The sequence below is a fragment of the Camelina sativa genome, chromosome 7 (assembly GCF_000633955.1).
Source record: "Camelina sativa cultivar DH55 chromosome 7, Cs, whole genome shotgun sequence".
NCBI lineage: Eukaryota > Viridiplantae > Streptophyta > Magnoliopsida > Brassicales > Brassicaceae > Camelina > Camelina sativa.
The window spans coordinates 23,785,143-23,802,344 of record NC_025691.1 but is presented as its reverse complement, the minus strand read 5'-3'; the positions used below and the strand labels follow the sequence as shown (position 1 = coordinate 23,802,344).

Sequence of the window (17,202 nt, the reverse complement as noted above, 5' to 3'; positions counted from 1 at the left end):
TTTTTTTTTTTTTTTTTTTTTTTTTTTTTTTTTTTTTTTTTTTTTTTTTAAATGTGTTTGATTAAAACTATTAGTCTACAAATTTTTTTACGTTCACAATGTTTTGAGCTTATAATGTTTGTGTTCTTTGGTCTTAACTTTTGCATCAGCTTGTAATATTGGATTCTTTCAATCTTCTGATTAACGAGATGTCATTTGATTGTTCGCATTTTACATCTGCAGATTGATCAACATGAATGCTGATTACATTATAGCAGACAAGAAACCTAAACTTATCTCTGACTTATGAAAACAATACTTGTAGTTATTTTATTAAACACACATGACATGACCTGGTGGTTTTAGCCAGAAAACAATTACTGATACGTAGTTTAATCTCCTCCGATACACTTGTTGTTAAGCCCCACATTTGTGTTTTCAATCTCTTGTTAAGCCCAATAAAAGGGTTAAATGGGCTTTAATGGGCCGATACAACCACTTGGGAACACGGAAGCGATAGGCTCCATAGGGACCGTGCCTTAATCTCATCTTCACCCTTTTACCAGTTATCTTCTTCTTCTTTTGTTCGACGAACTCAGAGCTTCACTTTTGCTCGACGTTATCTTCTTCCGTTCAGCGACAATGGCGTCGATTTCGACCCTGGCTTCATCTCTCTCTTCGCTCTCTTTCTCTTCCCAGGTTTCTCAGAGTCCTACCACCATATCCTTCCCCCGCGCGAATTCGGTATTCGCATTACCGGCGAAATCCGCTCGCCGCGCTTCTCTCTCTATCACCGCCACGGTAGCTGCTCCGCCGGAGGAGGTGGAGGAGACAGTCGAGCTTAAGAAGTATGTCAAATCGAGGCTCCCTGGAGGATTTGCTGCTCAGAAGATTATCGGCACTGGACGGCGTAAGTGCGCGATTGCTCGAGTTGTGCTTCAGGAAGGTACCGGGAAGGTTATCATAAACTATCGTGATGCCAAGGTATAATCTATGAATCTGTGTTCTTATTCGCTATTACACTGTTGCTACTAGTGGCCTCATGTGTTTTGCTTAGGCCTTTGGTTTTGGGGGGTTTGCATAGCTGAATTGACTGCTCATATTGGTTTTTATTTTCTTGAGAGATTCAAATTTTGAAGATAGTGTGTGATGGATTGAAGCATTAAGTAGTCTAAGTTGCAGCATTTTATAGCAGTTGAATTCTTGGCTATTTAGATTAGTATAAGTGGCTGAAGAAGTGTTCAAACTGTATCTGTATCAGTCTTGTGATCAAACTGTGTCTGTATGCATTTCTTTGTGATGTGGGAGTTGTATCAGCACATTACAGTTTTAAGTTGAAATTGGAAGAACAAATAGTTCGTATGGTTATGAATTCTTTCTACCTTGTTTAGACTAGGGATAAGTGGCTGAAAGTAAAGGGATAAGAAGGAGAGATTATGATAAAAGTTTAGGAAGTTTTTAACAAGCTGTTTTGTGAATGTGAAAGATTTGAATCCATCTTGCTGATGGTGATCATTGTAAAACCTTTTACAGGAGTACCTCCAGGGAAATCCACTATGGCTTCAGTATGTGAAAGTCCCACTAGTGACTTTAGGGTATGAGAACAGCTACGACATATTTGTGAAAGCCCATGGAGGCGGTCTCTCTGGTCAAGCACAAGCTATTACACTGGGAGTCGCACGTGCACTTCTTAAGGTAAGTGCAGACCACAGATCGCCTTTGAAGAAGGAAGGTTTGCTCACTAGAGATGCGAGAGTGGTTGAAAGAAAGAAGGCTGGGCTCAAGAAGGCCCGTAAAGCACCACAATTCTCCAAGCGTTAAAGAGTTTTATATCACTGGATCGAACTCTTCCAGTACTTCTCCTTTGCCTCTATTCTTTTCTTTTAACTCTTCTTGTCTATGATGTGTGTTTTGTTTCATGTTCATCTTTATGTGTAGACGAACCAATGCAATCTCTGATTTGTTTGAGTAGAAAGGGAAATTTGTATGCTTTTGAATCCAATGCACTTATAAGTGTGATCAGATTTTTATAACAATCGTAAAACTACATGTAATGTCAATTCAGCCACTCACACAGGTTATATAAACCGGTTTAATCTCAACCAAATTATGTATGGGTCGGCGCGTGTGATGTTTTCTTGTACTAGTTGTTAAATCGCGACCGTTCGGTATCCAGAGATAGATCAGATATTGACCGTTAGCTACCCACCCATGGGCACAGATTGCTCCTTTAAGAATCGAAGAAACTCTCTCTCGCCGCTATTGTGTTCCTAGGGAGATATCTCTATTCTAGGGTTTGGTCTCTGAATTGCATCGATGGCTTTCTTATGTTTTATGTGAATTCCTTCTACACAACCACTGGTATATATATATATACATATGAGGAGGAGGTTGATGGCCCCAACTCTTAGAATTATGGGGTTACCAATCATGTAATGGACTGATCTAACTCCATAATTCTAGAAGTTTGGCCATCAACCTCCTCATCTATATGGGAAAGTGTTTCTGATGGTAGTTAGTTCTTCACTAGATTTCTCATGTATAGTTCTTAAATACTCGAGTGACTGTTTGCAATGTCCTGCAGGGTTGTCTTCAGCACCGTTTCTATCCTCTATATGGCCGGGAAAGTTGGAACCCTTGTCCAAGGAGTTCTTGTTAAGTTCTTCATCTTTGTGGTAATTTTTCATACATATTTATATGTGTTTTTGTTACAGCCATTGCTTATCATATTTATTTCCCATTGAGTCATCATCATATATAGTGCAAAGCTGCTCACTGATGATGGGGCTTTCCTTCACTAATAACTTTCATTGATATAGTAGTATCTTGTATGTTTCAGTCTTTCTGCAGAACATCAGGGAGCACACAGGAGACAGCAACGATCCCATCTGTGAACTTTTGAGTTTATATTGAGTATAGAGAGCAAGGTGGTATCACTTCAAGACTAAATCAACTAAAGTAAACTCTGGGCTTAATATCCCTCTCAGGCTATTAAGTTTGTAATTCCGGGAAATATTATTATGCTTCTTTGATCCTTGTAGCTTGTATGTGATTTCTCTGTTTCCAGATTGAAGTTCTGTTATGGTCTGCGGCTGGACATTTCAACGGTATTTACAAAGTGGAAGATATGTATTGACTTTATTTGCCTTCAAGGAATGGGTTTGATCGCCAGTTTTTCGTGTTGTCTCGTCCTACGCCATTACTTATCTACCATGTTTCTGATGTCTCGAGCTCTTAATTTATTTCTTTGCATAAGGTAACCGTTTATATATATATATATATATATATATATATATATATATATATATATTGTATAAATCTTGTGAGTCACAAGTTGTGACTAACTGGTTTTCTTTTTGGTACTTGGATGTTAGCAGGTAACTCCATTTTACCAGTGTCATATTTATTCTAACTACCTGTAATTTTATTTAGAATTCTTATCTTGGCGTCACTAAAGAACTGATATCAACTAAGCTAATGATGTCTCATACCCCTTGCGCACTTATTGTCACACATTAAAAGCTGGACCCGGGTGGCTTCTTCTAAAGTTTTCATGGGCACCCTTGTATTTGATAGCTGACTGAGGTTTATAGGATCTTTAATAAGGTGTTTTTCTCTAGCTTTGTTGTTTCTGAGTGTTGCTACAGAAAAGCTTGAGCCAGTTATAGTTTTTTGTCACTTTAGTTTATGAGTTTTGAGGGACACATTTGAAATAGATCTAGTTCAAGTTCGTGGGATGCAGATTTACGATGCTTTGGTGCCAAATCCTCCCTTGGAGGAACACAGTTGCGTCAGTGTGTCTCTATCTTTGTAACCCCTTGCTTTTTTTGGATGTAACGCTTGCTTTGCGTTCCCTCCTCATCAGGAAATGACACGTGTGAGAAAGCAAATGTATAGATATAAAGTATGGGAGAGCGTCGATTAGGCTGGTTTAGCTGAGAATGGTGATGCGAGAATGGAATGTTAGGTATGAGAGAGCTTACCCACTTTGACTCTTTCCATGCATTTTCTCTTGCTCCCCTCTTTCCTGCTTCCTCTGTTTTTTTTTTTTGGTTATTCCATTTCCTTAACTTGAAAACAAAACAAAAAAAACCTCAACTCTTGGGGATTGGTTCCAAATCAACATAAACCAATAGTATAATACAACTTGGTTTGTTGCAATATACTTAAGTTAGAGGCTGTAGAGCTAGCTACTTGATGTGTAAGTGTGTTGCATAAATGTTACTACGATCAGTAAGAAAAACAAATCACGTGTATCCTATCAAACTTTTGATTTACATGTAACAAGTCAAAAGAGACATTAATTGTGTATGAATTTAATGAATGTTGAGAGGGGTCTATTTATTTATTACCTTCTAATAGTCAGCTTTAACGTATCAAAATCAAATCCATGACTTTTTATGATCAATGTTTTTTTTTTCTCTAGTATAGTACCGTCACATTTTTATAATTTGTGCATAAAAAATTAGTAAAGGTGTCTCTCGATTGTATCGTACGTCATACGTGTGTATCTCTCTCTCTCTCTCTCTCTGAGTAGTAAACACAAGGAGTCTGTCTTAGTTAAGAGAGTAATACTAACCGTTGAAAGGAGTGGGATGCTTTGCCATATCGCTATCCCTTACTGTAAACACTTCGCTCGCTGCCACAAAACAAAAAAGTAAATACAACAAAATAAAATAATGGCATTCCCAGTGTCCTTCCTTCGATTAAACCGAGGTCACCAAATCTCTCTGTACGCACTTGTTGTAAATAAAATAAAATTTGGAGTGTAATATTTTTTAAATTGTATCATCATAATTGAAACATAAAATAATGATTTCTCTATAATTTGTGATTGGATACAAATATGTGTAAATAAAAACGAATCACTATTTCATCATTCTGTTAAAGTATCAAATAAAATCACTCTTTATCACTAATGAAAAATTGGGTAATTTTGTTGTTTTTTGATAAGATGCCATCAACTGTTAACAAAAAAAAAAATATAGATACAAAAGGTTGCAAAAGTTCATTTGAGTCGAGATTCAAGAATTAAAGAAAAGAAAATAAATAAAAATTTATTCTGGTCATCGATAATTTTGAGATTTGAAGTGTCGATTGGTATTATTATTTTGTGTATACATTAGTGTGTTTTGTTGTATTCATCTCTTCTCTCTCTCTCCGTCTCTGTTTGTTTTGTTGTTTTTTTTTATCAGAGGAGGGACGATATTTGGCGTCTCCACGCACGATTTTACGCATCGAAGGCTCTCTGCACGCCTCCTGAAAGAGAGAGAGAGAAGGAGAGAGAGATCATCACAGATCGATTCTCTCTTAAATCTCTCGTGAATCCCATTTCCCCTTCCGCTAGATTCTCTCTTCACTCACTTCTCGCTTTCTCTCCTTTTGCTCTCTCTCTCTCTCTCCTTCTCTCTTCGCTTCATTCACTTTTTTTTTCTTTTGCCATGGTGGTGGGTGCGTCTTCTTGTTACGCATCTCCGTTATGCACCTGGTTCGTTGCAGCTTGCATGTCCGTCTCTCACGAAGGCGGAGATAGCCGCCAGGCTGCTGTTGCGCTTCAATCTGGTGGGCGGAGTCGGCGAAGGAGGCAGCTTACTAAATGCTCCTCTGCCTCTTCTCCTCCTCGATCCCCTTCCCCTCCTCCTACCATTCAAGCTCTTGTCTCTTCTTGTTTGGATTTTGGTCCTTGTACTCACTACTCCAACTCCAACTCCAACAACAATGCCTTGTCTTCTCTCTTTGGATCCAATCCTCTTTCTTTGAATCGACACCAGAGGAGATTGAATCGAGCTGCTTCTCCTTCTTCCGGTATTTACATTTCTCTTCCAATCTGGGTTGTTGTTTTTGTCTGCCAAGTTTTAGTCTTTCTTCGATTTTTCTCGATGTTGCTATGGGTTTATGGTATTGGGCTAATGATGGAAGCAGCTCACATGTGAAAAAGTTTGGATTTTTATCGTGATTCCCATGTGTTATTATTATGTTTCAAAAGAAGACTCTTTTTGTGTGTGGTTAGGCTCTAGATGAGGAATCAGGGATACATACAGAGCGTCGATATCTGAACAAGTGGCGGTGAACTATATAATATAAAATTTTGAAGTTGCCTGTAACTATTTTGTTTACCATACCATTCAGATGTTGTTTCTGAGTAAGCTAATTTACCATCAACTGTAATGTCTTTGTGGCTTTTAGGTGGAGCCATGGCAGTGATGGAGATGGAAAAGGAAGCCATGGTTAACAAGAAACCACCTACGGAGCAGCGTCGGGTTGTAGTGACAGGCATGGGAGTTGAAACACCATTAGGTCATGACCCACATACCTTTTATGAGAATTTGCTACAAGGCAACAGTGGTATTAGCCAGATTGAGAATTTTGATTGTTCTGAATTTCCTACGGTAAGCATTATTATTATATTAGCATCTCTTGGAAGCTTTATATTGTGTGAAATCTCCCCGTTTGCTATTGTTTTGTATTTGAATATCTTTCCTTGGTTTACCTTTGTCAAGCGAATTGCGGGAGAGATCAAAAGCTTCTCGACTGAAGGATGGGTTGCTCCTAAACTTTCTAAAAGGATGGACAAGTTCATGCTCTATCTTCTCACAGCTGGCAAGAAAGCTTTGGCTGATGGTGGGGTAACTGAAGAAGTAATGGCAGAGTTTGACAAAACCAAATGTGGAGTTTTGATTGGCTCAGCAATGGGAGGGATGAAGGTACTTTCTTGATCCGGGCTTGAACGTATAGAAAGTATGAAAACAGTTTCAATTTAAGGTTTTTGCTCAGTATCTGACTATCAAAAGAGTGACATGAATATTAAATCTAAATATTAGGGAGTCTGTTGCTTATTGTTGCATTTCTAATAATCTTAATATATTAGTACAGGTCTTTTACGATGCTATTGAAGCTCTGAGAATCTCATACAAGAAGATGAATCCTTTTTGTGTACCTTTTGCGACAACGAACATGGGTTCTGCTATGCTTGCTATGGATCTGGTCTGATTGAATTTCAAATGTTTTATAATTTAATATGGACGACCACCTGCAATCTCAGACTGACTTTTCTTTGTGGTGATAAATCAGGGATGGATGGGGCCAAACTATTCTATTTCAACTGCTTGTGCCACAAGCAACTTTTGCATTCTGAATTCAGCTAACCACATTATTAAAGGCGAAGCTGTAAGTATTCTCCATCCACTTGGGTAATTCGACAGTTTGGTAGACTTCTTCTGGTTCTACTTATAGACTGTCTGTCTTTCCTCGAAACTTTTCAGGATGTAATGCTCTGTGGTGGTTCAGATGCAGTTATTATTCCAATAGGTGCTTGGTCGTTCTCGTATATTACATTATTCCCTCTATTCTTGATATTTAAGCCAGCGAAATCTAATCGTATGTGTTCCAATGCAGGTTTGGGAGGTTTTGTTGCATGCCGGGCTCTTTCACAAAGGAATAATGATCCCACAAAAGCTTCACGTCCTTGGGATAGTGTAATTTTTTTACAATTTCTTGTCTCGTCTTCTTTTCCTTTTGTACTTGCATGTTGTAGCATCCTTCTGTGGTTTTGTTTTAATCTTGATTGCCAACGGTGGATGCTAGAAACACTGTATCAAGTTTCTGCCAACAGGAAATTTCCCTTATATGTCTGTAATGTTGTAGGGAAGATTATGGGAGGAAATGTGTGTATTATGTTTGGAGATTCTTCTCGTTTTGTTAACCTGGTCTTGTTTGCTTATCAGAATCGAGATGGTTTTGTGATGGGAGAGGGAGCTGGAGTTCTACTTTTGGAAGAACTTGAGCATGCTAAGGTATATAATTTATTTGCTCTTTTTTTCATTCCTTGTTTCTCTAAACATTTTGTTTATTCTTGCTATGGAACGAGCTGTAAGAACTTAAGTATTCTGTTTTTCTTTCAGAAAAGAGGAGCAACTATCTACGCAGAGTTCCTCGGTGGGAGTTTCACATGTGATGCGTATCACATGACCGAGCCTCACCCTGATGGTAGTTACATTTTCTCGTAATTCATATTAGTCTGCTATTTTTCTACAAATTTTAAATCCCATTTTTCTTATATCACAGGTGCTGGTGTCATCCTCTGTATCGAGAGAGCGTTAGCGAGTGCTGGAGTCTCAAGGGAACAGATAAATTACATAAATGCACATGCAACCTCAACACACGCTGGAGACCTTAGGGAGTACCAAGCCCTTGTTAATTGTTTTGGCCAAAATCCTGAGGTAGCTTCACTTCTCTGTGACAAAACTCCAAGGTGGCTTTTTGTGTGCTTTTCTTTAACTTGATCTTTCACGATGTGGCAGCTTAAAGTAAATTCCACAAAATCTATGATTGGACACTTGCTGGGAGCTGCTGGGGCTGTGGAGGCTGTTGCAACCATTCAGGTAACACATTTGATATTTGAGACATCAGTATATAAACAAGGAACGAAACGCTGTTGAAACCAAGTTTCATAACGGAGCGAAATTATGTGCAATATTCGCATTTTTAATGTTAGTTTTCTGTTGTTACCTACAGGCAATAAGGACCGGATGGGTTCATCCAAATATCAACCTCGAGAATCCAGACAGTGGAGTGGTATGTTAGTAAATTTTGTTGATTTCTGTTATTCCATTCTGATCGTATGAGTTCAATACCTACACAAAGACTACCATTTAATGTTTTGAAATGAAATGGAACAGGATACAAAGCTGATGGTGGGTCCTAAGAAGGAGAGATTAAACATTAAAGCAGCCTTGTCAAATTCTTTCGGGTTTGGTGGCCATAACTCGAGCATTATTTTCGCTCCTTACAAATGAAAAACGAAGGCTGTTGCTTGTATTCCAAACCTGGTTGTATAACTTGCTGTAAGGTACATTACATACATTGTTCATTGATGCATCATCAAGTTTTGAGAGGATGCAAAGGACAATTTAGTCTTTTGACCTTAACACATTCATTACTCTGGTTAAGATGGATCATTGACAAGAATGAATTGAAGTTTGTCTGTCCAGAAATGCATTTAATGATTTGGGGTGTACTTAAGAGTTATGATTTCTTTGTACTGTATCTGTTATGAAGATGAGTGCATGTTTTGTTATGTGTGCAGTGTTTACAAGAACTTTCCCATGTTAAGCTAGTGTTACGTTGCGGGAATCAACAGAGTTTGTTCAACTACCAAGAGCTAAAGCTAAGTTTCTTAGGATCAAGATCTGATGGCCAAAGACTTGGATAGGAGCAAAAGTTGCCAGAGATAGCAGAGTTTGGATTTGCCATAAAAAAAAAACATATCTTGTTCATCGTGATACCTTCTTTTTATTGGGAAATCTTTGTAGTCCTTCTTTTCTATTATTTTAACATACAATCTGAACAAAAAATGCCAAATCAATTCTCAGTTAAATTTAGTAACTCTTGACAGTTATGCCTTTGTTTATTGTACGTATCTAGAGAAACTAAAATATCTTTGAAATGTTAGACGGGAGATTGATCTGTTTTTAAGGTTTTGAGTTTACAACTTTACATAACGAAGATAAATTTAACTTCTTATTTTTTGTTTTATGAGCTGGATCCACGCATCAAGGTTCTTCTTCGGTCCCACTATCTTCCAATTATATTAAAATTTCCTTTACCCTTATTTTTTCAATAAAATGAAGATTTTCATGAAATGATAATTGCAACCCCAACATATCACTTGTTAACAAAATAGCCAAGCATTTTTGCTAAACTTATGCATTACCCTCCTCTGTGTTGCTGCTGCTGCCTATCCCCTGTCTCCTCAATGCTCCCAGAATGTACGCTCCTCCTCCTCCGAACGACATGCTGCCATATGTTCTTGAGTGCCTCCATTCGTACTGGTTTGATTAGGTAGTCAACGGCACCGTGCGTCACTCCCTTAAGAACAACACTCTTTGAATCATCCACAGACATCACTGAGTGACATAAAATATCAGAAAATAAGATCAGTAATGGGATCCATAACTGTTCAAGAATCAACAAAAAGACTCAAAAGGGAATAATGGAACGTACAGATAACAGGTAAGTCCTCCATTCAAGACCAACATGTTCAAGGAGCTTGAAGCCGTCCATGCCAGGCATATGAACATCACTGATGACTATATCAAATCCATGTCTGTTCTTCCGGAGCAGAGACAATGCCATCTCTGCCCTGTTGCATGTCGTGACTGCATGTCAGAGAAATAAAACTTAACCAAGAGTGTTTCCATATCCAAAGAGAGAAAAAACAGATATTCAACACCAAAGAGAGACATAGCAAAGTTAGTCAACCACCGATGTGAAAAACCATAATTATTCCTCAAAATAAACAATAATTTTTACGAGAGAGAGAATAGACCACAAAAAAAAATAAACCCCATGATTGGAGGAAGAGGAGGAGAGAGACTAGAACTATATCGTTAAACACACACACAGTAAACAAAACAAAAAGAGAAGATCTTGTTGTGTTTTTGGATACGAACCTTCGTAAAGACAAGTCATAAGCATCCTCTCTAAGATCATAAGACAAGTACGGTCATCGTCAACTACAAGAACTCGAAGACCAGAGGGAAACATCTCAACGACGGTCTCACCACCGCCGCTGCCTTGATTTCTACCGGAACTAGACCCACCAGCCGATCCGAGTCCTCTTCCGTGACTCGGAGTCATCATATCTCTCTCCAACCCACACCAAGAAAAAGAATCTATACTAATAAAAAGTATGAGTTATGGCCATCTACATAGGATTTTAAACAACCAATAGAAATTTAACATATCACTTATTAACATTTTATATAATTTCCAGAATTTTCTATATTAAGAATTATTTTAAACAACCTATTTAACATGTCATTCATTAACATTTTTTAAATTTACAGAGTTTTTTAGAAAAAGTAAAATTTTAAATTTATGGAAATCAAAGAACTAAGCATAATATCCCACATCGACTAGAAATTTTTTAGACAATGGTTCAGAACCAATATAAGTAAGATTAATATGCTTCCAACAACAAATGAACAGGAAAGCTTGATTTATCATGCGTCCAAGGTTAAAAGTTTTATTTGGTTTGATCTGGTATTTTATTTGATCAAATTAAAACTTTAAACAGTTTCAAAAAAATATTATAATATTTAAAAAATTAAAAAGTTTAAATATTATAAATATTGAAACTTTTAAAAGTTTTTAGCTTTTAAAAAGTTTTTAAATATTATAAGTTTTAAATTTTAAAAGTTTAAAATATTATAAATATTGAAAATTTTTAAAAGGTTCAAATTTTATATTTCGAAACCTTTTAAAAGATTAAAATATTATAAATATTGATGTAAAACATAAATTATCTTATTTATCTACATTTGTGCTTTTTATTTACTTATGAGCTGTAAAACATATTTTTGTGTATGATTTTAACGATGAGTTGATATTCTTTCATTAATTTTTTATTTTTGGGTCTAAAGAAGAAGGATTGACATCGCAAGATCTTAATTTGATTTTTGAGTTAAATTTTAAGGTTTAAAGAAGAAAGATGGACGACAAACACACATGTTTTATTAGCTATACATAGACATAATCAGGGTTACAATCGTCACTGTTAAAGTTTATTAACCATCGGTTATGGTTAGAAATTTTTGTAACCTTAACTAGAACTGTTTAACAAATGGTTACGGTTATTTGATAATATGATACGGTTGATATTATTTGATGATATAATATAATTGATATTATTTATTTATAATTAATATGTTCTTATAATATACTCATATTTCTATATATCATATGATTCATATTAAATATATAATTATTATTATTTTATTATATTTTTAAAATATTATAAACCAAGTAAGGATTTTGGTTTGAGAAGTTTCTAAACGCGTGGATCTAAAACCAAATAAGTATATGGATAAAATTGTCAATAATTGGGTGCATGTGTTGACTATGCTCTTAATCATGAATTTCACAAATTTTATGAGAAAAGAAATGATTTTGTTTTTGGAGTTTGATGGGTTAACAAGTTGTGTGGTAGTATAAAAAAAGGTTTTTCAGTGGAAGAATGTGAAGAAGTTGACGAGGAAGAAGAAGAAGAAAAAGAGTATAACGAAGAACTAAACGGTAAAAGTTACGATGACAATTAACACAAAATTTTACAATGAAAATGACAAGAAAGAATATGAAGAATAAGAAAACATTGAATAAAAAACACGAAAACATAGGTGGTAGCGATCAATTAAATATGAAAACGAGTTAAATTCATGATTATAAAATTGTTTCATTTTTCTGTTGGTCAAAGAAAATGGTTTAGGTTATGTGAGGTCATCAGTTTGATTTGCCTCGCCTGGACGTCAAGTTAAGTTTATTATTTTTTTTTATCAGATTTGATTTTATAACACAACTGATTTTTATATTTTAAAAAATTGTGTATCTGAAATTTAATTTTTTTCCTTAGTACTAATTTTTTTTGTTTTATAAGATAATATTTTATTAACGTAATCAATTATATATAATTTTTTATCAAAACCTAGTATATACCAAGAAAGAAAGAAAGCAAGAGGGGAACAATTATTCGATTTTTGAGTTAAATGACTAAATTAGCCCTGTTAAGTTACACGTGAAAGAAGAAAAGAGGAGTGAGGTGAGAGTGACGCAAGAGAGAGAGAGTGGTGTAGTTACTTTTTAAGACCTATAAGCCTATGTTCAGTTCTGTATAAGATAATCTCAAAGATTTTTGTGAATAGGCTGCAACTCATCCTTCCGCAGATAGTGTCTAGGAATCAGTCAGTCTTTGTTGCTGAAAGACTGATTACTGATAACATCATGGTGGCACATGAAGTTGTTCATAGCCTGAACACTCACAGTGAAATTTCGAAGCAGTTCATGGTGATCAAAACGGATATGTCAAAAGCATATGATTGAGTTTAATGGAGCTATCTGATTTGTTCGAGGCTATGGGTTTTCATCAAAAATGGGTAAAGTGGATCATGTGGTGTGTCACAACGATAACTTTTTCTGTCTTAATAAACGACCAACCATTTGGGATGATCAATGCGCAGAGAGGCTTACGACAAGGTGATCCTCTGTCGCCTTTTCTTTTTGTTCTTTGCACTAAAGGGTTGACACATCTGCTCAATAAAGGACAAAGGGAAGGATTTCTTGAAGTGATTAAATTTAATGAAGAGGGTCTTGAAGTGCATTATCTTTTGTTCGCAGATGATAGCCTTTTCATGTGTAAGGCATCAGTTGAGCAGTGTGAATTTCTGCAAAATACTTTGAAGAAGTATGGACATGCGACGGGACAATTGATCAATCTTCAGAAATCCTCTATTACTTTCGGTTCAAAGGTTGATCCTACCTTGAAGTTAAGCATTCAACAGAGGATGGGTATCTTTAATGAAGGGGGAGCAGGTACGTATTTAGGGATGCCAAAGTGTTTTAGTGGTTAAAAAGTTGAGTTATTGAGCTACATAAAAGATAGACTTAAAGCGAAACTCACTGGTTGGTATGGAAGGTTTTTGTCACAAGGTGGCAAGGAAGTTTTGTTGAAATCAGTGGCTTTAGCTATGCCGGTGTTTGTGATGTCATGCTTCAAATTGCCAAAGACAACATGTGATTCTTTGGCTAGTGTGATGGCAGAATTCTGGTGGAGCAATGCAGAGCAGTTTAAGAAAATTCATTGGCAGAGTTGGGATAAGTTATGCTTATCAAAAGAGCAAGGAGGTTTGGGGTTTAGAAACATTCATTCTTTTAATCAAGCCTTGTTAGCAAAACAAGCATGGAGGATTCTACAGTTTCCAGATTGCATTTTTTCTCAATGGATGAAAAGCAGATATTTCCCAGATTCTGACTTTTTAAACGCTGTTATGGGAGCACGGCCGTCATATGCTTGGAGGAGTATATTACATGGGAGGGAGCTGTTGATCCTGGGCTTAAAAAGAAATATTGGTAACGGAAGGTCCTTTAAGGTTTGGATAGATGAATGGATAGAAGATAGGGTTTGGAGGGCTCCTTGGAGGAGGAATAATATTTTTAATCCGGATCTTAGAGTATCTGAGCTAATTGATTTGGAAACAAAAGATTGGGATTCGGAAAAATTGGCCTTTCATTTTTTTCCTCCAGATATCTTAAGAGTTAGAAAGTTAAAGCCGGTGACCGAGGTGGAGGATTTTTATTCCTGGAAATATAACAAGAGTAGAGACTTTACAGTGAAGTCTGCTTATTGGTTAGTTTCTCAGTCAACAAATGTTGCGACTAGGACGAAGGCTACTCAAGCTCCGTCTCTAAATCCTCTTAAAGCTCAGATTTGGAACATACTTACTGACCTGAAGATTAAAGTTTTTCTTTGGAAGATGTTGTGTGGAGCTTTACCTGTGGGGGAAACTTTGAGTAGAAGGGGTCTAAATTTAGATCAGACTTGTCAGGGTTGTGGGGATGAGGTCGAATCAGTAAACCATGTCCTGTTTACTTGTTCGATAGCTAGGCGGATATGGGCTCTAACAGGGATTCCAACTCCTGAAGAAGGTTTTCATAACGGGTCAGTATTTTCAAATATTCATTATCTCTTGATGAATATTAAGAATCCTCTTTGGTCGGAAGAACTTAGAAGGACTTTTCCTTGGACCTTATGGATAATTTGGAAGAATAGAAATGTGTTCAATTTCGAAGGCAAATCCTTTTCTTCCTTAGAAACGGCTCAAAAGATTGGAGAGGATCGGGATGAATGGTTTGAGGCTCAAAAAGAAGATTTGGAAAACACGAGGAGGGGACAAGGACAGGGACATCAAGCATTGTATCGCAAGAAGATCCTCGTATTTTTCCCAGGAAGCGTTGGAAGGCTCCTCCTTTGAACTGGTTAAAGTGTAATGTGGGGATTTTCTGGTCACAAAGAAACAAGTTGGCAGGTTGCGCTTGGGTCTTAAGGAATCATGAAGGGGTGGTTTTGTTCCACAGTAGGAGAGCGCTCGCTAATATCCAGGATAAACAGGAGGCTCATGTTAAAGGGTTGTTGTGGGTAATCGAAAGTATGAGAAGTCATAGAGTGGAGAAGGTTATCTTCGCGCTGCAAAATGAGTGTTTAGTCAAATCTATTGCTAAACCTGCAGCTTGGCCTGCATTTAGATTTCAATCTATAAAGGTCAGTCTCGCTCTTAGAGATTTTCGAGGTTGGAAAATTCTTTTAGAAAACTCATCTTCAAACAAAGAAGCTTTTCTTATTGCACAAAGTGTCACTATGGATTGTAGACTTCAATTGTATGTGGCAGTGATTCATCCTGTTTGGCTGGATGGTTGTTTCGCAGAAGAGAGAAGAGGATCGTTTGATTGAATTTAAGTTTTTGGTTGATATTGGCTCTAGTGTTCAAAGTATTTTTTTGTAAAGGCTCGATCTGGGGGATTGGAGCTTAGACTAGAGAAAAGTAAAGGTAGTAACAGGGGTTTTTTGTTGAAAGGTTTCAGTACTTGGGGTTTCCTATGTATTTACTTATCAGATAGATAAATATAATTTCAGTTGACAAAAAACAAAAAAAAAAAGATTTCTATTTCTTATTTAATATTTTAAAATAATTAACTCAATTTTCTAATTCTTCTAAATTTTTTTAGCTTTGTTCTATATCTACAAAATAAATGATGGTGTTGGTAATAGTGGTTTGTAGTACATCGAATAGTATAAATAAAGGTAATATGGATAAAACCGAGTTAAATACACAAAGAGTAAAAAACGCTATATTCTAAGAGATACAACATAGACAATTCAAACAACTAAATTAATCGCATATGAATCATTTATGTATTTCCAACATAGACCTTAACATATTTATTACTTTGGTTGAGATGGATCATTGACAAGAATGAATTGAAGTTTCTCCGTCCAAATATGCATTTAATCATTTGGGATGTACTTAGAATGATGATTTCTTTGTACAATGTCAGTGATGAAGATGAGTGATTGTTTTGATATGTGTGCAGTGTTTACAAGAACTTTCCCATGTTAAGATAGTTTTATGTTGCCGGAATCAACAGAGTTTGTTCAACTACCAAGAGCTAAAGCTAAGTTTCTTAGGATCAAGATCTGATGAGCCAAAGACTTGGACAGGAGCAAAAGTTGCCAGTGATAGCAGAGTTTGGATTTGACATTAAAAAAAAACAAATCTTGTTCATCGTGATACCTTCTTCTTGTGGGAGATCTTTGTAGTCCTTCTTTTCTATTATTTTAACATACAATATGAAAAAAAAACGCCAAATCAATTCTCAGTTAAATTTAGTAACTCTTGACAGTTATGCCTTTGTTTATTGTACGTATTTAGAGAAACTAAAATATCTTTGAAATGTTAAAAGTTTTTTCCATCAGCAGTAAAAACGTTTAATCAGCATGTAGAAGATAACCATGGTCCATTGGATAGGGTACGTTTCTACAGTAAAAAATCAATGTAGACAACAATGCCTCAAAATATTGTAACGTAAAGCTTTATGTTCTGTTCTTCTTGTGACCCCTGTTGCAATGTCGGTGACCATTAAGATCCCAAGACTTGCCTGTTTCTTTTTTGGTTGCATTCTCTAAATAATATCCACACACTTTGATATCTTTATGTACTTTTTGACTATAACTGTGATACATGAATGTCTCTTTTTCTGGTTTTTTTTTTCTTGGATCTGTTTTATGTCATCAAATAAGTTAGGTAGAATTATGAAACAGGTTGTTTACCGATTCTTATTTAATGTGTTGGTGTTGGCGCTGATATCTACAAGTGTGATTCGTAGGTGAATGCGTTTGACAAAATCATTAAGAAATGGAATTATATCAAAAATTTATAAGAAAGTTTTCAAAACACTTTAAAAACCATAATACGTGCATTATCTTGAAGTAGCTGTAATTAGTTAGCAAATACTACAATCTACGTCAACATCACCTTTGTTATTTTTGTTAATGACATTACGTATATATATATATATATATATAACTTTTATGTATTTCGTAAATAGACATGTATAGTTTAAGAGCAGTATGCAAATATATTGTCACGTTACCATCACCTGAGGAATCTTTCTTCCCCTAACAAGTAAGGCAGTAACCACCATCCATTTTTAACAAGCTTGACGCTCTCTCTCTTTTTTTTTTTTTTTTTTTTAATTTAATGAATCCTACAACTAAAATTCGATTTGTCTTTTTTCTTCAACAGTTTAGAGTCGTTGAAAAAATAATTTGGATTCAAACCGGATTTGACCTAGATTTTTAATATACAGAATCGGGTGAAACTGGATGTGGACGTT

General features: G+C 36.0%; 3 protein-coding genes across 4 annotated transcripts; 2 read left to right on the top strand and 1 right to left on the bottom strand.

The window, feature by feature from the left end:
• On the top strand, positions 518 to 2,015 carry LOC104702230 (30S ribosomal protein S9, chloroplastic-like). Its single transcript, XM_010418055.1, has 2 exons — positions 518 to 963; positions 1,513 to 2,015. Exons 1-2 carry the CDS (start codon positions 622 to 624, stop codon positions 1,798 to 1,800), a joined length of 630 nt encoding a protein of 209 aa, XP_010416357.1. The 5' UTR covers positions 518 to 621; the 3' UTR covers positions 1,801 to 2,015.
• LOC104702228 (3-oxoacyl-[acyl-carrier-protein] synthase II, chloroplastic) lies at positions 5,128 to 9,359 on the top strand. 2 transcript variants are annotated; one of them, XM_010418054.2, is made up of 14 exons: positions 5,128 to 5,784; positions 6,166 to 6,368; positions 6,480 to 6,683; positions 6,853 to 6,963; positions 7,051 to 7,146; positions 7,242 to 7,287; positions 7,375 to 7,454; positions 7,704 to 7,772; positions 7,881 to 7,965; positions 8,044 to 8,198; positions 8,280 to 8,360; positions 8,494 to 8,553; positions 8,658 to 8,827; positions 9,065 to 9,359. In XM_010418054.2, exons 1-13 carry the CDS (start codon positions 5,421 to 5,423, stop codon positions 8,772 to 8,774), a joined length of 1,671 nt encoding a protein of 556 aa, XP_010416356.1. In that variant the 5' UTR covers positions 5,128 to 5,420; the 3' UTR covers positions 8,775 to 8,827; positions 9,065 to 9,359.
• LOC104702227 (two-component response regulator ARR1-like) lies at positions 9,400 to 10,669 on the bottom strand. Its single transcript, XM_010418053.2, has 3 exons — positions 10,431 to 10,669; positions 9,982 to 10,136; positions 9,400 to 9,884 (listed from the first exon to the last, which is right to left on the bottom strand). The coding sequence occupies exons 1-3, from the start codon at positions 10,618 to 10,620 to the stop codon at positions 9,882 to 9,884; spliced, it is 348 nt and encodes a 115-aa protein (XP_010416355.1). The 5' UTR covers positions 10,621 to 10,669; the 3' UTR covers positions 9,400 to 9,881.

Coding starts and splice junctions, on each gene's coding strand:
- LOC104702227 (XM_010418053.2), bottom strand. CDS start 10,620: ATGATGACTCCGAGTCACGGAAGAGGACTCGGATCGGCTGGTGGGTCT. Junction 10,137..10,430: donor TATGACTTGTCTTTACGAAG/GTTCGTATCCAA, acceptor TCTGACATGCAG/TCACGACATGCAACAGGGCA.
- LOC104702230 (XM_010418055.1), top strand. CDS start 622: ATGGCGTCGATTTCGACCCTGGCTTCATCTCTCTCTTCGCTCTCTTTC. Junction 964..1,512: donor TAAACTATCGTGATGCCAAG/GTATAATCTATG, acceptor AACCTTTTACAG/GAGTACCTCCAGGGAAATCC.
- LOC104702228 (XM_010418054.2), top strand. CDS start 5,421: ATGGTGGTGGGTGCGTCTTCTTGTTACGCATCTCCGTTATGCACCTGG. Junction 6,684..6,852: donor CAGCAATGGGAGGGATGAAG/GTACTTTCTTGA, acceptor ATATTAGTACAG/GTCTTTTACGATGCTATTGA. Junction 7,288..7,374: donor TGCAGTTATTATTCCAATAG/GTGCTTGGTCGT, acceptor GTTCCAATGCAG/GTTTGGGAGGTTTTGTTGCA.